The following is a 21,043-nucleotide window of genomic DNA, read 5'->3' as shown; positions in this document are numbered from 1 at the left end:
TTTAGGCCTTTCTTTCAAAGGTGAAAGAAAGGCCTACAAACTGTAGTTCTGTAGAATGGCACCAGTGAAGTTTGGATTCCTGGGGTTCTTGTTCTATGAGGCTTCAGAGATTAATGGACGGACCTGATGACCAGTTGGTGCTGACTCACAGTTGTGCTGCATTCTGCTCAATCTGACAGCCTCAGTGGCCACGCTCGCACCAGATGGTGGTTTTCATTGCGATGCCAGGTTTGTGATGTGCCTATGAAAGAACAGCACCTCAGCCTCAGGGCTCTCTGGTGCCGGATGAGGTGACCCCTCATTCACAGTAACTATGTCTCTCCACCTCTCTCTCTACCTCTGTGCCTTTGCATTTACCCCTCTCCCTATGTATAATGTCACAAACTACATCTTTGTGCCACCATGTATATACAATGCATGTGTGTGTGTGTGTGTGTGTGTGGGTGTGTGTGTGCCACAGGTTGGGTAGGCAGTAAGCATAAGCAAAAGCAAACTCCACCACATGGGGAAAGAATGGGTTCCAGATTGAAGAGGAACTTCCTGACAATCCCAGCGAGAGCCTGAACTCTTATCTGTAAACAGTACTGTGTGAATGTGTGGTGTGTGTGTGTGTGTGTGGGTGGTGCTGTGTAAAGCTTGTGTGTAAACAAAAGTGAGTTTGATCTTAGTGTGTTGGCCACATGTGTGTGTACTCAATAAAGCACAGCTCTCAGCCCCACACCGGCAGCTTCCCATAATCAGTTGGGTAAACACACAAGACACACAAAAACACACACATTTTCAGTTCTTACACACACACACACACACCTATAGCTGATATCCCATATATCTCATTTCATCTGGATAAAAAGTGTTTGAGCTGTGGATATTAGTGGTATGGCCTTATTTTCTGCCTCCCATCCACACACAACACACAGGCCTCCATCACCTCACCCCCACCCACCCACTCATCCTTTCTTCTTGTTCTTGTTCTAGTATTCTGGTTTGTTCTCAATGTTCTCACAAACTCATTACCAACTCATTACCCACATTTGCACCCCCCCCCCCATACACACACACACACACACACACACACACACACACTGTGGATTTAGTCTGGTGCCAGCGCTTCTGTCCTTTGCTGTCTCTGTAGCTTGTGAATGACATGTGGCAGGGAGCCGCGATATCTCTGCTGGTGTCTCTGCATTTCGAGAGGGAACTAGAAAGTATGGCGGGTGATTAGTCTCAGGCCGGTGTGGAAGCATCCAGAGATCACAGGCGCTGCTCCTCTGCACGTTCCATTACCTTTCTTTTGGGAGGGGGTGGGGGGAAGGGGAGATTATTCTAAAAATAGTCCCCCCACTGCCCCAATGCTAAATGACCCAAGCAGGCGGTTCCATCTGAGGAACGGTGAGCCCAGAGATAGTACCACAATTTACAACACAGTTATAATTAACACTATACAGTAAATACTTTGAAAAGCAAAACTACACAGTAAAGTTGCTCAGTTGCAATCAATCATTGTGATATACAACGACATCTAACAACCACACACACTCACACATACTAACATACGCACACACTTACACATCGCATGAACTCATGAGACACATGAAACACACAAATACACACTCAGAAGCTTACATTTCTTATTAACTTCAATAATAATAGGAATAATAATGATGGTAGTAATACTTATTTCTTATAAAGCAAAACAAATTACATTTTTGTTTTACAAATATTACATTTCCATTAAATTCCCTGACTTTTCACCTTACCTGTAGAATGCACAAAAACATTTCTTTCTTTTTTTGCAATTTTTGAAGCTCTGTGGTAAGGATACCCACTGTGTAGGTATTCTATGCACCTTGCTCTACCAGTTTAGCTACTGAAACTGACACCTCACACCAAAGATTCCCATCTCACCAACACACAACCAAAAGACAAACCAATCCACAAACATACACAGACACACAAAGAGAAATTAATGTAGTAGCTGGTTTAGCTGATGAATCTACAGTAGTTCATATGACACATATGAAGGTTTCCCCCAAAACCGGTAGTCCGCCACATCTTCTATCTTCTAATCTACTGTGACATGAAAAATAGGAAGGATCATCAACATTCCGCAGACAACAACCTGTTTGACAGGCACAGGCACTCTTGCGGTAGTGGCTGAGGTGTGAGAATCCCAGGCCTGAGGGGCAAACACACACATTACACAGGACTGTAATTTCAATACTTAATCTGTCTAACTCATACTTGAAGGAGAATGGCAGCATTTTTCATTAATGAGTGATATTTTGCTTAGTTTAATTTAAATCGCTCACTTAATGTCCACTTAAAATGTAGTATCTAGTATAGTTTTAGTTTAGTGTTTGTAGTGAGTATATTCCAAGAAACTGGTAAAACATCTTGATTTGTAGAAATGGGCACAACTGAAAGCTTCGGTTTTCTCCTATATTTGTGTACGTTCTGTGCAGTTTTGCCCTCTTTTTGCATTTGTTTTACATACAGCTGAGTACATGCACACATTTTCTTTACCTATTTCACTTTCTGGAGTGTTGGAATGACATACAGAGCCAGGTAGGGATTACAACAGGTTAGTCTTAATTTGTCACAAATCATGTCAACCCCCCCCCCCCCACACACACACACACACACACACACACATTACCACCCCAAAAAATATCGTCCCAGAAGACAGACATCATTCTATTCATCTCCTACCAACACACTAACACACCAACACATACTCTCCTGGTGTCACTCACTCACTTTCTCAACACAAACACTTCCAAAACAAACAGTATCGAAGAGACGAACAAGAGGCCAGTGACTGAGACATCTTTTATTTCTGAAGCAGTGTTCACAAATGCCCCATAAAAAACACAAATAAGAGCACTACAGTATGATTTCTACAAATAAATAAGTCCCTCTACTGAACACTTCAATAGGCCACTGCATGGCTTGTATGGTTAGTCACAATGCTGCTCTACAAGCTCAGTATCTGAGCAACAGTCAAGAAAGAAATCAGAGCATTGCCTACGTAAAAAAAATAAACAGAAAGAAAAGAAAAGAAAAAGACAGAAGAAAAAAAAACAGAGTAATGTGAGAGCAATGCTCATGATCTGTCTGAAGAGCGAGGGGATGCAGTAGGCAGCCTGCACCTCAACAGGTGAGCAGCTAACGTAGTAACGGCTTCTAGGTTTTTTGCAATGAACAACACACACACATACACGCTACAGCTCCTCCACATATAAACACGTCAACTCGCTCTTCTCCCTCGACAGGAAATAAGGCATCTACTGCTTGGAACTCTCCAAAAAAATGTAACATCATCTCCTCTCCTCTCCTCTCCTTTCCTATGCAGCCCAGCCCCAACAATCACACATTTACACACACACACACACACACACACAGCACTCAAGACTTCTCAAACATACAGCACACGCACGCACACACAGCACTGTGTCCACACATATCCACCAACTTATAAACGTAAACAAACACATACCCAACCATTTCACAGGAAGACATCTCTCACCAGCTGATTTTGGTCCAACAGAAGGTCTCCTTCAACAAACACTTTCTCTCTCATATACACACACAGCACTGGGATTGTGTGGGTTAAGCACACCTGCATGACCATAAAGGTGTAACTTGGATGTGTGGCACTGCACACACACACACACAAACACACACAGCTAGTTTACACGCTGGCAAATCACTAATGGGCTAATGACAGTGACAGTTTCTGTTCCAGTGTGGACTCTGTGTGCGTTCGCAGCTTCATGTCAGTGCTAGGATCAGAAACCGTTTTACGGGGAAGTGCACTTCCACTGACTGATGAAGCTAGTACTGTTCTCTCTGGGAAGCAGATCAGTGAAGAGGACCTGGTCTGCACTGAGCTCAATGGAGCAAGCTGAGCTAGTACTTTTCTCAATGGATTTGGTAATGACTCCTGGGCAGGAGCAGACACACAGTGGTGTCCAGTCAGTCAGGTTTTTACTGGGGTGAGAACTGCTCACAGTGTAGTGACCTGACTTGGTACTGTATTTTCTGGAGCACAGAGGTAATATATCCCATTGAGATACTCACTACTGTACTTTCTGAGGAACTTTAGGCCTCTCTCAGTGGAGTGTGTCACTTTTGTATTCGCCTTGTAGGGGCCTGACTTAATACTCTTCTCAGTGGCCTGTACTGGCCTGAGAGGGACTGTACTTGACTCTGTGGATCTAGTCAGTACTGTAACCTCTTGAGTAGCCTCAGTTAGTACTGTTCTGAGTGGAGTAGCCTGAGTTAGTACTCTACTTAAAGGAGCATTTTTTTACTCAGTGCAGCTGAATAGCAATACAGACAGTGGAGTCAACACTGTACTTCTTAACAACAATCAGCACTGTGCTGTACTAGTACAGTCGTTTATAACTATTCTTACTGTAGTGAGTTAGTACTGTACTCAGTAGATTGCTAGTAATAGCTAATACACAAACCCAACTTCCACACAACGGCAATAACAATAATAACAGCAGAAATATGTCTTCTGCATGGCCAAAGGTACTTTTTCTCCAAATACGAAAATAAACATGACCCTATAAGAACACAGAAAGGTACAGCATGTTGGTCCATCTCCCTTGGGAACTGAATAGCTAAGAATAGTGTGTGTGTGTGTGTGTGTGTGTGTGTGTGTGTGTGTGTGTGTGTGTGTGTGTGTGTGTGTGTGTGTGTGTGTGTGTGTGTGTGTGTGGTGTGTGTGTTTTCAGGATGCTGTTAAGAATGTACAGAGACTGGCATGTCTCCTAGCAGCAGAGACCAGAGGGGAATGTGGAAGCCCAGCTGAGGGGCTACACAAACATGGACACACACACACCACACACACACACACACACTCGGCACAGGGTTAGGCCCAGCACCAGACACAGACACACACACACACACACACACACACACACACATACCGCAGTGCACACTGTCATGCACCATTCTAACACAAAATTCGACCAAATTCTCAAACTGAATGTCTGAAACGTTTCCCGATTAAAAATAACTACAAGACACCGTGGGGCTGTGGTTTTTTAAAAGGTACAAGAAATGACTGCCATCTTGATTAAAAGTCACCTTTCAGCAACACACACTTCTCTTATGATACTGTGTGTGTGTGTGTGTGTGTGTGTGTGTGTGTGTGTGTGTGTGTGTGTGTGTGTGTGTGTGTGTGTGTGTGTGTGTGTGTGTGTGTGCGTGCGCAGGGGAGAGGGTGGGGGCTGTGTTTTCTGGGCCCCTTTATATTCAAGACTCCTGGGGCACCACCTCCATCATCTTCTGACACAGCGCTGTGCTGGAAACTACAGGGGTTGGGGGGGGGGGGGGGGGGGTGGGGAAGCAAGACAGAGAGGGAGAGAGAGACAACGTTTACTGACACACATCTTTGCAAATATCAAATATTTCTAACACACCAATTTAGGTATACAAAAATATCAACATTCTAACATACACAAAATTCATGTTAGTACACCATCAGCTCACACTCACACTCACACTCACACCCACACATATATATATATATACCTTGAATCTAAGTAAGCAGTATTAAATCCTGCCCTATCACACTCACACACACACACAGAGAGAGAGAGAGAGAGACTTACAGATAGCTTGCAAAAGCCACTTGGGCTTATTCTGCCAGTGCACTCCAATGAAATAGACTGGCACACCAGTAGCAATGATGCCAAAGCCAATGGCACATTCAGCTGGCGTTTTCCAGATGGACACGACAATCAGGAACATACATGCCAGGACAAATGAGATGGGCAGCAACATGTTCACCTGAAAGATCACAAGAAGGAATGTGTGTGTGTGTGTGTGTGTGTGTGTGTGTGTGGGGGGGGGGGGTTAGAGGGGGAGGTTAGAAAGAGTTCTCACTTGTCCATACATACTCTGTTGCCAGTTTATAAGGTACACCTAGGGAAAACAAATGCAGTCGAGTGCAACAATCCTGCAGTAGATCCTCCTTAATGACTTTTTATATTTTGAACTTGTTGAGACAGTTTAAGAGAGGTGGCAATTCAACTGTATAATCATTTTGGAGGATGTAGTTTGTGGTGCTGTTAAACTATAGTGAATTAAACACAAAGGTGTTTCGGTTATTTGGCCTAGCCTCATTGACTGAAATAGGGTGGTCAAAATAATAGTTGTATAATAGTTGTATTGTCAAAATGTATAGTTGTGTCAGTACAATGGCATACAATGCAACAGCACAATAAACGGCAGCCTCCAAAATTAGCACACAGTTGAACCATCAGCTCTCTAAAATTAGTTTTAACACATACTGATTATAACCTTCATGAACCTAAGATTTATTGCTGGATTGGTGTATTAAGGCCGAAATATACTTCTACGACTCCGTTACTCCGTGGTCACGCAGTTGCCTCGACGGACTCGTTTTCATTTATGGTTCTCCGACGGTTGTGGGTGTTGCAAAGCAATTTTTTAAAAAAAGATGGCGGGGGACCAAACTCTGTAGATGGTCGTATTTGTACATAAAAGTTTTTAGTTTGACTTTTTTTTGCTTAGATTTTTTTTAAGTTACAGAGAAATAGACACTGTGCAATGTAAAAACCCTGTTATTGTAGCTGAAAAATACGTCTGAGGGGATTTGCGAGGTGTGTGATCCATCTATCTAATGTTGGCATACTACTACCCACAAGGTAAACAGCAATGTATTGACGGATTGACGGAGACGGATAGTTACAAAAATTGGGAGGTGCACGTCAGGCCACGGAGAGGTGCTCGGAGAGGGTTTGCCACGACGGAGAGGGCTCTCCGTGTCTCCATAAACGGACGGCCATAAATTGGGCTTTACACTGCATAAGTTTTAGCTCAGTGAACCAATCAATGGTCTAACTAATCAGAGCCCAGCCTTTCACCCAACTGCCCAATCAGGAGGCCGGCGTTTGGTCAAGCCTCACCTTGATAGGACGCTCCAGCTCAGGCTTCTTGTAGCGCAGCCACATCATGCCGATGATGGCCAGAGCTATGCAGAGCCAGTTAAAGAAGCTGAAGAAGTTGATCACTGAGAAGATGTCGTTGGAGAAGGCGTAGAGCAATGTCATCAGACACTGCAGAGAGAGAGAGAGAGAGAGCATGAAACTGATGGATTTAGTTATGCCACAGATGTGCAGGTTTGTAGGGTGGTCTGGACTGGGCATGTTTACATATGAGTAATGTGAATAGGTTTGCTTGTTTATTTGTTTGTGTGTGTGTGTGTGTGTGTGTGTGTGTGTGTGTGTGTGTGTGTGTGGTGTGTGTGTGTGTGTGTGTGTGTGTGTGTGTGTGTGTGTGTGTGTGTGTGTGTGTGTGTGTGTGTGTGTGTGTGTGTGTGTTTTCAGGATGCTGTTAAGAATGTATGTAAAATGGCCATTCTCTGTATGTATGGTTCTATCAAAACGATACTGTGTGTGTGTGTGTGTGTGTGTGTGTGTGTGATCACATTCGTGCGTGCATGCGTGTGTGTGTTGCGTACAGTGAAAATGAGTGAGGGCATTGGTGTGAGCAGGTTGGGATGGATCATGGAGAGCAGACTGGGCAGGTGACCCTCACGAGAACCGACAAAAAACAATCTGAAAATGAGAGACACAGGAATTAAGCAAAGGTCATCATAGCAATTGTAACCTCCCTGTAAACACAAACACACACACCATTACCTTGATGAAGTAAAGAGAGACCCGTTAACTGAGCCGAAGCAAGAAAGACCCACAAATACTGGAATGATCCACGCCATGGGTCCCAAGTGGTAGTTCCCAAAGTCCTACACACACACACACACACACACACACACACACACACACACATTATCAATACATAAATCACATATAATTCGCATCCATGAATATATGAGCACAGTTAAACATAGGATCGTCTGAAGTGGTGGCTTGTGTCAACAGTTCATATTTAGGGAAATACAGATGCACAAACACAGTTATGATGATCCAATGGGTATTTTGTGTGTGTGTGTGTGTGTGTGTATGTGTATGTAAATGTGTGTGTGTGTGTGTGTGTGTGTCTCACCACTGCCACAGCCTCAGAGGTGAGCATATCCTCAGGTGAGAGTGTGGTGAAATAGGCCAGATTGGTCAGCACGTACACAACCGTCACAATGGGTAGAGAGATAATGATGGCCCGAGGCAGGTTCCTGTCACAGACACACATACAGTACATTAACATTGAAACAATTGCACACAAACTATTTATCCATTCATGATGTATACACACAAACATATCTCTATATCTGTTAGCTATCTGTACATATATATTTTCATATATGAATATACACAGATAGAGATAAATAATCTAAAAATACACACATGCCTAACACAAACTTCCACAGTATACAAATATGTTATAAACAGACTCACTTGTATGGTTCAATCATTTCCTCAGTGACAAAATTCAGGTAGTTCCTGAAATGAGAACACAGAGAGAGCGAGACAAACATAAATCCTCACAGCACAACCACCAAACTATTCCACAAGCTGGGGTTAGATTTTTAGGTTTTTCCCAGTCTGGTTTTTAACCTTTACTCCCCAATTCCTGTCAATTCTTGTTGGTGAAACCCGCCATGTGCTGTCATAGTCCTCCTCTGAGGTGAAGAGCTGTCTAGTCTGAGCACAGCAAACACAGGTCTGGGCATGACAATAATACCACCCCCAACACCAACCGATACCTCTCGCTCTTTGAGCAGCTTTGATAATATTCAAATATTCATAGTCACAAGAATATTTGACAACAATGAGCGTGAGAGACAGAGAATGACAGAAAGAGAGAGAGAGAGAGAGAGAGAGAGAGAGAGAGAGAGAAAGGGAGAGAGAAAGGGAGAGAGACAGGGGGAGAGAGAGATGGCAAACCAGAGAGGCTTAAAAGGTGACAAATACTCCAGATGGAGTCTGACAGATTAAACAGAGAGGGATTTCTAAACAATTAGATTATTTGACCATGACTGGTAGTTGATGTGATTGCTGTGATAAGTAGCTTTGCCAATCACTTTAAGACCCCACTGCTAATGAGGACAGAGATACCCATGCCCCCTGTTCACCTTCAGTATAATGTGTGTACCTGTGTGCTTGTGAGAAGATCCTGTGCTTGTAATAATAATAATAGTAATAATAATAATAATAATTTGTTGTTGTTGCAAACTACTCGAAGCTCCACCCCAAGTACCAGCCCCATGTGACAAAATATGTGTATGTGTGTGTGTGTATGTGTGTGTGTGTGTATACCTGTATTTTATTAAGTGTCCGTGTGTGTGTGTGTGTGCCTGTATTTTATTATGTGTCCGTGTGTGTGTGTGTGTGTGTGTGTGTGTCTCACCAGCCCCCGTAGGCAAAGAGTCCGCTGTAGAGTGCCAGGCCCATTTTCCCCACATCCATGTTTGTCCCCTGGAACGAGTTCTCCGGAAGCAGTCTCGTCACATCACCTATACAACAGCAGGTTTATCAGACACACACAACTTGAGTCAACTGGTTCGGAGAACACACCCATATGGAGTCTGCAGCTTAAAACAGAGATCAGTGTAGTACTTCAGTGCAAGCATAAAATAAGAAAGCCATCAAGAACTGACAGAACGAAGAAATAGAGACAAAGCGAGAGAAAGAGAGAGAGAGAGAGAAATATGACTACAGAAAGACACAAAGAAATAGTCTAGACAGGGAAAAGAGAGAGAATACATTTTTTTGTCACATGTGCGAGTGAGGTGTGTTTGTATTTGTGTGTGTGTGTGTGTGTGTGTGTGTGTGTGTGTGTGTGTGTTTAGCAGCACAGCTGAGACTGAAGAGGCAGCCAGGAAAGGTTGTAAATTAAGGATGACGGTATCACATTACACACTGCATCCCTGCACATCAACGTACACACACACACACACACACACACACACACACACACACACACATACAGGGGTTTACAGATACCTATACTTGACATCACACAGAGGAATAAGGCTATGGATGTTTGGAGTGGGATGAGAGAGATTCCTGGCCTCCAGAAGAGAGCCAGCCGGTGCAGACAAGGGGAACCTAGGGCAGGCTGTTTGACTCATACAACTACACAAAATGATGACAAGGCAATGGCACTGAGACTAAAACAATCCTATATTGTTTATTTGTCAACATATAGGCCTGCCATTCCCTACAGCTACACAACATGCTAGCCAAGCTAAAGAGCATCTTTAGCAACATACTTATTCCACCCTGGTGTGTAAAGGGACGATACAGGAGGTCATTCCTGTCAGGTGCTATTAGACTTAGACCAAGACCAAGACCAAGACCAAGACCTAAACCTAAACCTAAACCTAGACCTAGACCTAGACCTAAACTTAGACCTAAACCTAAATCGACACTTTCAATTCAATTCAACTTTATTTCGCCATGTATACAGATACTAGGAATTTGTTTTGGTATTCTCCATGTAGGCTATAGTATACAAACTATCTCCTGCACGAGATCTCCACGGCCGCTACACAAGCGCCATCGGACAACACATTCTACATGATCACACAAAATCTTTCAGTGCTCAGATGTCTAATGTCTGACTACGACACTTCATAGCACACATGACTGAGGTGTGTCGGTTTGGTCTGGCATGTAGCTTTGGTTTTCTAATGTCTAACTTCAATAATAGCACTACTGACTGTAGACTGTACACTGAACTAACCGACATACTACAGTGTTGTATCTAACTCCAGTTAATAAGGAGTCATGGCACGTGTGTGTGTGTGTGTGTTGGGGGCATTGCGCTGGTGACATTTATTTAGGTTTTGTACTACTATGCTAGAACTACCTTTGTAAACTACAGAGTGACTGTGTGTGGTCATGTGTCTGTCCAGTCTTGGCCTGCTCCCATGGGGAAATTAGAGATTAACCTACTGCTGGCATCACGCCACGGTCTGTTGCTCCCAGACAATGGTTGTGTGTGTGTGTGTGTGTGTGTGGGGGGGGGGGGGGTAGAATATATACTGGTGTAGAACATAAAGCTTGGTAAAGATACATTCAATGTACCGTCAGATTCAACATGAGTATGGGAGGAGCTTTGCTCATTCACAAACATGGCTCTCTGGCTTGCTTCACCGTTTGCATGTCACTCAGTACTCCCACACTTTCCCCTCATTTGCAGGTGCCATCATAGCCTGGTTTCGCCCACGTTGCATGTGCATTCAAACTAAACAGGAAAAGGACCAATCGGACTACTTACATTTGGGTCCCACACCCTGTTGCTCTCTTGCTCTCTCTCCACTCTCTCTAACTGACTCTCTTCTCTTTCTTTCTCTCCTCTTGTTCTGTCGCTCTCTTGCTCTCTCTCCACTCTCTCTAACTGACTCTCTTCTCTTTCTTTCTCTCCTCTTGTTCTGTTGCTATGCCTTTCTACCGGTCTCACTCATAACACACTCTCCAATTTCCTGTTCACCTTTCTATCTCCCTTTAGCTCCTTCCTCTTTTTCACTTTCTCCCCCTCTCCCTCTCTTTCACTGGCTTATCAGCAGACACACCCTATGGTGCCATGCACAAAGAAAAGATTACACAACTCTCCAACAGTCATAACTGACAAACGTATCCTCAGCTATAATATATCTCACCACAGAGACAAAATACAATATAAAGGAGAGAGAGAAGAGAGAGAGGGAGAGAGAGAAGGAGAGAGAAGGGAGGTGAGTTGTCCAGCAGGGTAGTGGTTGGCGCTTATCTTGGCACAGGGTGGTAAGCTACAGGGGTGACTGGACACACAGGAGACATAGGGATATCCCACAAGCCCACTGGGGCAGGAAGACATTAAACAAACAAACACACACACACACACACACACACACACACACACACACACACACACACACACACACACACACACACACACACACACACACACACACACACACACACACACACACGCCCAGCTCCTGTACAAACTGCATGCAAACGGTACTAAGTGAAGACAAAAAGAAGCTCAGATCAGATCAAACCAAATTCAGCTGGAGTAGACAGAGAAGTTACAGGTGACAACAGAGTGGGTCAGATACATATACGGGGGGCAAACAGTGATCATAATGTACACAGACAAGGGGGTGCAGGGAGGTAGGGAGACTGAAGGATGAGCGGGACAACATAGAAAGATATCCAATTTTTGAGAGTAATTTGAGAGTCAGTCTCTATTTAGTTCTGTGTGTGTTGAAGGGCGTGTGCACTGCAATAACAGTATTGTATCATTAGCTTATGTGTTTACATTTCTAGAACAAGATTTGCAAGAGGTGGCATCTGTGTTTTACTTGCAGATGGTTCTCATGCTGTGCAAGTGTTTTGTTTGTATGTTTGTATGTATGTGTGTGTGTGTGTGTGTGTGTGTGTGTGTGTGTGTGTGTCTTTGGTGTTTTGTAAGACGATTAGGTGAATACTTGGCCATTATTCCCATAACTTATAACTCCTAGAGAGACAAAGCCTTCCCCGCTCAGCAGTGTTTGTTATGCGCCTGGACGGGCCTCAGCGTTCCTAATGCGATCTGGATGGGCCTCGTCCAGCCATTGTGCACAGAAAGGCGGAATTTGAGAGTTTAAGACTTTGATCCCAACAGGCCTGGGAGTGTCTCTCCCTCTCCACTCACTCTCTCTCCTCATCCATCCCTCTCTCTGTACGCCTCGCTCTCTTCCTCTAACACACCATCTCTCTTTCACTCACTCTCCTTCTCTTTCTCACACACTTCACTGTTGCGGCCATACGCTAACATCACATGCACACACACACGCACACATGCATGCAAGCACACACACACACACACACACACACACACACACACACTCACACCATTCCACAATGGAATCCTCTGCTCCTGTACAGTCTGTATGATGAACAAAATGGAGTTCGATGTGTGTTTGTGTGCACGCATGTGTGTGTTGTTGTTGTCTTATTGATCATTCTGTGCTAACTCTACGTGCCAGGCACCCAATGCTATGTATCCTTCACCCGACTCCCACCCTCTCCAACTCTCCCCACCTCTCCCTCCCTTGCATTCCCAGTCTCTCCTCCTCTCAATTAGATACCTCTCTGTCTCTCTCTCCTCCCCTTGTTTTGCTCCCACTCTATTACCCTCTGTCTGTCCCTTCATATCGTTCTCACCCTCTGCTCCTGTCCTGCTCCATTTTCTCTGACCTCAAACGCACCCACACACACACAAACACACACACACACACACACACAAACACACGCACACACACAGGACAATCCCCAGTTCTGTTCAGCCATCAGCAGATCTGAGGAGGTGGGGTCTGCTCCTGCAATCCCCTCCCCTCGCCCACATGCACCATGCCCACATTAGTAAGCTTCACAAGGCAGCAGGGGCAGGGGCAGGGGCAGGGGCAGGGGCAGGGGCAGGGGCAGGGGCAGGGGCAGGGGCAGGGGCAGGGGCAGGGGCAGGAGCAGGGGCAGGGGCAGCGCCAGGGTTCCTGCATCAGCATTAATGCTGCATAATGGGTGCCTTCACAGACAAAACACACACAATTTAGACACACACACACACACACTGTTACCCAAGCAGACTCACATCTACCTGCAAGCAAGTAAGCATTTGAAAGCCCCCCCCCCCCCCCCCCCAAACACACACACAGATTTATACGTTTATTTAAAAGCCCCCCTCCAACACACACACACACACACACACACCTGTAAAAAACATGATCACATGAAACATGATCATGTCTCATTCTTAGTTGTGCACTAAAATACTCTTTCTGTCTCTCTCCCTCTCTCACATACGCACACACACACACATATTTTCCTAATCAGGAGCGGTAATCAGTGGTCTGCTTTTCTATAAAACTGGAACATGCAGTGTCCGTCTGAACTCTGAGTTGGTTAAAAACTGGCTCGCAGAACCCCTTTACAAGAACCCAACAATGGCGCAGTGTTTTCCGCAGTCTGGACTTCTGGCTGGTCTGTGTGTGAGTGTGTGTGTGTGTGTGTGTGTGTGTGTGTGTGTCTTTGTGTGTGTGTGTGTGTGTGAGCGCTTCGTTTTATTGCTCTCCAATGAGCTGGAAACAAAAGGAGGCTTTTGGTGACATTACTGATTGGAACGACTCAGCTTTATTCCAAAACAACAAGAGGCCTGTGGAGATTATCAGTCAAGAAAACACACAATCACACACACACACACATACACACAAACCCACACCAACATAAGGTATATCAAAGCCCACACACCTGGCCATTGAGACATTCCTCATTGAAATAAATGCATTTTCTTTGTCATAGGTAGCATGCTACTATCAAAGCAGTTGCAGCTGTTGGCTGTGTGTATAGATAGAAGTGTATTAATAAGTGCGTGTGTGTGTGTGTGTGTGTGTGTGTGTGTGTGTGTGTGTGTGTGTGTGTGTGTTTGTGTGTGTGTGTGTGTGTGTGTGTGTGTGTGTGTGTTTGTGTGTGTGTGTGTGTGTGTGTGGTGTGTGTGTGTGTGTGTGTTTGTGTGTGTGTGTGTGTGCGTGTGTGTGTGTGTGTGTCATACCTTTGCCAATCTGCACAAAACCAATGATGATGATGAGTCCAAGAGCGAGGAGCTTTGCAGCAGCAAATACATCCTGTACCCGCGTGGCAGCCTTCACACTGTAGCAGTTAATGGCTGTTAACAACACTGTGAGGGAGAAAAAGAGAAGAGAGAGAGAAAGAGAGAGATGAAGCATTAAAAAGCGTACCTTCACTGTAAATCAGTCTTGTTTCTTTTTTTTCACAATTGTAATATTTTGATGCGCATGACTTAAAGCTATGCAGTAGTTATCTCCCTATATCTCACGATAATAACTAACAGCTCATTCAAGCCGTCAACCCAAAGAGAGTGTTGTTTCTTTTCCTTTGAACTGACTTTGAGCTTGGGCTTGAGCTTGAAGGAGCACAAACAGATATTTCAATTTGGTATTTTTGCAGTCACACGCCAACCCATCCGCTCTTGGAAGCGTGAGCATAGAATGCTTACCACAGGGCTGAAAGCCATGACTGCAATGATATGTATTGTCATAACCACATCCAAATGTGGTGTCATGGAATGGAGGTCATGCAATGGAGATTTGCACCACAGAAGCACTGATGTTTTCTCGTCTTCACCTAGTGGTCACCAAGTGGACCCACATAATTCTTCTCCATATGCTCCTCTGGTTAACTGCCTAGTTGCGCCCATCCTGCCACAGGGGTGGAGCATCAGCACGGGCATTCTTCAAAGCTCTACATCACTTCTTCCAGATGTGCCAGCTGCCAGTACCACCCTGTCCACAGTGTCCCACCATAGCCTGCCTTAGGGTACACTTACAGCTAATGTAGTGTGTGGATGTGTGTGGATTTACACAAAATTCTTAGTGTATTCGTGAGAGAAAATGTATGCTTCTGTGTGTATGGAAATCAACTGTGTATGGGTGCGTGCGTGTGTGCGTGTGTGCGTATGTATGTATGGGTGTGTGTGTCTGTGTGAGTTTTAAAGCTCTGCTCTGAAACCACCTCACATTCAGGTTTCCAGGGAATTTCCTTTGTAATTCTATGGCATTCCAACATTCCAGTCTTAAGCACTTCATCACCAGCACTTGGTTCTTCTTGGCCCCTGCTCTCAGCCATGGTGCCTGGTGGCTGGTGCCTGGAGCTCACTGTGTTGCTTCGCGGGGGGAGTTTGCTGTGGTGTTCACAGTAGTATATTAGTTTGGCACTGGACTGTACTGTTTGAAATTGTAGTTATGTTGGCCTGGGGCATTGCTTTGATTTGTGCTAAGGGGACTTTTAAGTTGGATGACTTTTCATTTGGTGTGCATCAAGTCTGCATCAAGTTGTTTTTTTCACGATTCCACTAAAGAACAATCTATAGACAGCCAACATATGTGAGAGAGTAGAGGAGTACAGCTTTAAATGCCCCTCCATCATGACAAAAACAACTTTACACAAGTGACCTCTGCAGGTGGGCAGGAGGGGGATTATCAAATACGTATATTTGAATATCAAACCAAATAAAGGGAAGACAGTTGGACAGTTTTATCCAAGTCTATCTTACCCCGAACGCACTTTATGCTGGAATTTAAAGTAGCCATTCAATCTACACACAGGCACACTAAATCACCTACACACACTGTGTGTGTGTGTGTCTCAGTGATTTGCTGAGCAACACTTCAAAGCAGCCAAACCCTCAATCTGCCTCACGCTCCAACAGACTAACTCGGCCACGAATCACACACACAACAATGGCCAGTCTGTGTAGAATAGGGGTGAAGTGCAGACACCCACATTCTCCCTCTCTCTCTTTCTCTCTCTCTCTCTCTCTCACACACACACACACACACACACACACACACACACACACACACACACAGACTAATATACACAATTCATACACTCTCAAATAGACACATTCACATACTCACACTCTAATACAAGCAGACAACAAGCTAGACCCGCTCACTCTTTCAGACAGACAGACACACACACACACATTTTCTCTCTCTCTCTCTCTCTCTCTCACACACACACACACACACACACACATACACACACAGACACAAACACACACACACACACACACACAGACACACACACACAAACCCAGTAGAGGTTGATGGGGATTAGAATGTCTGCAAGCCCTCCTGTCTCTTATATAAACCCGCTCACCGAGTCAGGGGGTCTGCCTCGGGGGAGAGTGAGTGCGTGGGATTGGGGAGGCCCTCATGTGCGTACCCACCCCAATAAGACCCCTCCCACAGCATTGCTGCGGGGCTCTGAGGGGGAAAATGGGTCACTGGAACAAAAGAGCTGGATATGAACAGAGGTACCCACAAGACTGTCCTCTTCACACACAGACACACACACAATGCAAGAAGTCCAACAATGTACCGGGAGTGCCCACAACCCTTATACCAAATAACAGCACCTTAGTTTCCCTCCCCAGTCCCAAGCCTCATACACACAACAGCAACCTGGAGGACACATGTAATCACTGCTGCATGCATAAACTCAGCAGCTCTTACGGACCCATCCCACCCTAAATCTAACAGCATCCACAATGAGTCCAGGCCATCTACAGTAAACCTCCCCCATCTGCAAAGAGCCAACAGCATCCAAACAACAACTCCAAACCACCTGCACACAAACACTCCTCCTGAAGGAGGATGTGTTCCTGGACATCCCCAGACGTGCTCACTCAACTTAAGAGTCTACCTCCACACGGGGCCCTGCAGCGCGCTCAGTGAACTCAAACCAGCTGCAGCGATCCCATGGACTCTCAGCTCATCTCAATGTCTTTATGGCACCCTGTGCCGCAAACACCCTCTCACAGCCCTTAACAGTAACCTGGGCAGAGGCCTACATCCCCCCAAGGGCAGGCCTAAGGCTAGGCCAACACAAATACTGCCCCTCCCTGATGAGACAGAGTGGCTTGTTCCTTTATAGCAGATGGCGAAGCCCCGGTCTGACCTGAGAACTGAGAGTTGGCCACGCTACCCAGAAAAGCTAGAATAGCCACCGCATGACTCTTCCCAGCATGCGACTGTTATACCCCAGGGCAGCACACACATACACACTGACCCTAAGCACACTATGGCATGCCCACTCTGCCTTAGTCGCTCTCCCTCTCAACTTTTGCCTCTCTCTTTCTCCAATGGTCATGTGGTTCTTTTTGGGAGATTAATCAAAGACTCAAAGACGCTCAGTCTCAGTACAGCATTACACCAACCCCACTACTCCAAAAACACACACACACACACACTAAAACATTCAAATATGCTCACTTCATTCATTCACACACACTTCTCTCTCTTCTGTGTGTCTCTCTCTCCCTCTTTCTGTCTCTCACACACACACACACACAAACATGTCTTGCATTCTCATGTATGCTTGTGGGGTTACAAGGAATGACAAAGGTAGCTCAGCTATGTCCTGGTTTTGTGGCCGAACTGTTGATTGGTTGACTAATTGACCAAATGCGCTCAGAGTAAACCCGTTAATCCTGGTCGCGTTAGTCCTACGCGCGAGTGGCCTACATGTCTTCTTCACAAGATACATAGAAGGTAGAGTAGTACTTTTGAGATAGTCACTGGTAGAGAACCGTAGCTGAACAAATCAGCACATTAGGTCCATCGTCCACTGACAATTTCAGGCCTAATTACCACTCGTTTATTCATGTATGCAGAATGGCGCGGTGCCCTTGCGAACATTTTAGGCAACTTCTGAAATTCAGTAGCTACAAAGGTCTGTGGGCAACACCCGTGTGCTCACAAGTAATCCATATGTTTTAGCGTAGCCTTGTCAACAGAAGCCTAACCTCAATGGTATGCTAAATGAATGACTCCAAAATGTGACAGGACTGTACGGAGCCAAATTGCATTCCAGATAGGATGCGGCGCTCATTTTCTTTTTTTACAGTAGCACAGAGCTTGACTAATCACCAGCGTCGTTAAGACCGGTTGTGCCGGATGATGCCTCGAGATGATGAAATCACATGCAGCGTTTCAACACTCGTGCCTCGCCGATGTGAAAAGGAGGTTCTGTTTGATTCTGGCTCCCCTCTGTCCCATCGGCAGCAAGGACCACTCATTTTGTCGGTGTCCAAGTTTAGCAACTAGGCAACTGATAATTTCCTTCTCAAACGATTGTATGATTGGTAATGTTAAATTTACACACTCACTTGCCAACATGCGCGTTCTCCATCAGAGTGGACACGGAAGCAACGGTTAGGCTAACACGTGAGATTGCCTTTACGTTTAACAATAAACTTCAACAACATGACAATGTAACAAAATAAACAAATGATGGTAGACTGATTAAACCACATATGTATACTTACAAATGCACAAACAGGCAACTATCTTCGCCCCCTGCTCCGGTACAGGACAGTCAGGGAAGATGGGCTTCAGGAGGTAAGTGGCGAACACGTATGCCACAATGTACTGCGAGGATGGGCGAATAATCAGCAACTCGATCCATAATTTAAGGAAAGCAGGGAGAGACCCATAAACCTCGAGAATATAAGCATAGTCTCCGCCCGATTTGGAGATTGTGGTGCCAAGTTCAGCGTAGCAAAGTGCACCTATGGTGGAGAACACCCCGCACACTGCCCACACGATGAGGGATGCCCCGATGGAGCCAGCTTCTTTGATCACTCCGGTCGGTGTGACAAATATGCCTGACCCAATGATGGTGCCCACAATGATAGCAATGCCATTGACCAGAGTTATTGTTCTTTGTAAAGCAACAGTTTCTTCTCCGACAACATTGCTCACATCTTTGTCTGTGCCCCCGAGAGAGCCGTCAGCAGTTCGTTTGGAGTTTCCATTCTCTCCGAGCATCCTTTCCGTCACCTGCTTGTCCTCTTCATCTCGGTTTGTAGAGGAATTTGAGTTTCTCTTTTTTAAACCTGACATCGTGTCTTCCTGTCAACACAAGCCTATGTGGGTGTCTTCTACCGCTTCGCAATGATGGCCGCTTTCTCCGCTTCGGTCTCGTTGGAGGGTCCTTTGAGCTGCTTTTCACCAGCACTACACGATTCACGACCGCAGCCTGGTCAGAACTGAGTCAGAAAGCTCAATTCCTCTCTGTTCTAAAGAGCTCACGCGTAGCATCATGGCTTAAGCGTTTTCCTCAAATGCGTCACGGGCTTCCGTTACCCCACAAACAAGATACTGTGGCGTACAGAGGCACGCACTGCCCTCGTCTGGTAGTTTGCGTTCACTCCCCGTGAAACGTGTACAGTACAACTCGGATCCTTTGTTGGAAGGGGTCAGTCAGTTTGCAGACGTACGGAAGTTTTTTGGCCACTATTGAAATGGCGATGTATTTTGCAATTAGCAATTCAGTGTGCAATTGTTTTCATGCGATGTGAAAATGCATTTTGCAATTGGTAATTTAACATGCAAAGTGGTAATCTTAATTCAGTCTGGATTATTTTGATTAACAATAAGAATGAAAATGTAATGAATTGCATATAATATTGCCATGTTTTTTGAAGCCAATCAGCGACCAGTGGGGAAGCTAAGTGTGATGACACTGAAGTTAAGCGGTTGTTTGAAATCTAGTTACAACAATAAAAAAAAATTATGTTGAAAGTGGCAGCAGAGCCAGAGCTAGACAAAGCGATACAAACAGTTACTGCAAAAACTAGCAGTGAAAAAAACAATTTAAACTGAAATTAAAATAAAAAGCTTTCAAAAACTAAAATCAGAACTACAATGATTGAACTTCAATGAACAATGCCACACAAACTAAAACAAAATGGAATAGCAGGTATTTTTTGCCTAGCTCTGTTTGACTTCTTGAGACTGGCCTATTGTAAAGGGCTTAGGACTTTTTCAGTTTCTAGAAATCAAGGTTTTCTTCATAATCCCTGAGAAACTAACACTAAAACTAAATAAAGACTAAACTGAAACTGGAGCAAGACAAATGTGTAAATATATTCATGAAGGGCAAAGACATAGGTTATTTACCATTGACGAGGTTTGGGGAAAGGCTGACATATCAGCTTGCACTGTTAGTGGCAAAGTAGGAAGTATAACAATCCCATAATGGTCAATGTTGATTGGTTAAAGGCTGGTCCAATGTTTTCTAAATTAACTGTGTACTCACTTGTCATTATGCAACTTAAGAAGTTAACTTAAGGTGTCAGGGAGTGAGGTTTCTGGCTACTATTACACCCCCCTGAACCTCACTCCCATCCTGGTCACAGCACCAATGTAACCTGCATTGTATGGACAAGCACAGTCCCACACCAGCCGCGTTCCTATCCACCTTTGCCATTAACTGTTCAAACTTCTGCCCTGTGGGTAATACAGTGGTACAGGCTCTAACTTCCAGGCCTAAGATCTATTGCTTCCCCAAACCTGTATTATTATTATTATTATTATTATTATTAATAATAATAAATTATACACCACACTGGCTTTATTTGTCTTCATCATCTTACTATTATTACTGACTTGAACATACATTGGAATATTCACTGTTGACTGATTGGTTAGGCCTACTTAGCCAGAACATCTAAGCCCAAACTACTACTACTACTATTACTAAAACTAATAATAGCC

At 44.7% G+C, this 21,043-nt stretch overlaps 1 protein-coding gene across 1 annotated transcript; it reads right to left on the bottom strand.

Moving 5' to 3' along the window:
- Positions 1 to 2,815: 2,815 nt before the first annotated feature.
- Positions 2,816 to 19,662, bottom strand: slc7a5 (solute carrier family 7 member 5). Its single transcript, XM_031564579.2, has 10 exons — positions 18,811 to 19,662; positions 14,509 to 14,634; positions 9,343 to 9,448; positions 8,391 to 8,435; positions 8,044 to 8,167; positions 7,680 to 7,783; positions 7,499 to 7,595; positions 6,945 to 7,094; positions 5,625 to 5,802; positions 2,816 to 5,321 (listed from the first exon to the last, which is right to left on the bottom strand). The coding sequence occupies exons 1-10, from the start codon at positions 19,385 to 19,387 to the stop codon at positions 5,266 to 5,268; spliced, it is 1,563 nt and encodes a 520-aa protein (XP_031420439.1). The 5' UTR covers positions 19,388 to 19,662; the 3' UTR covers positions 2,816 to 5,265.
- Between the last annotated feature and the right edge of the window lie 1,381 nt (positions 19,663 to 21,043).

The sequence above is a fragment of the Clupea harengus genome, chromosome 3 (assembly GCF_900700415.2).
Source record: "Clupea harengus chromosome 3, Ch_v2.0.2, whole genome shotgun sequence".
NCBI classification, from domain to species: Eukaryota; Metazoa; Chordata; class Actinopteri; order Clupeiformes; family Clupeidae; genus Clupea; species Clupea harengus.
Note: the sequence above shows the minus strand (reverse complement) of the source record. Positions and strands in the feature narration are given on the sequence as shown.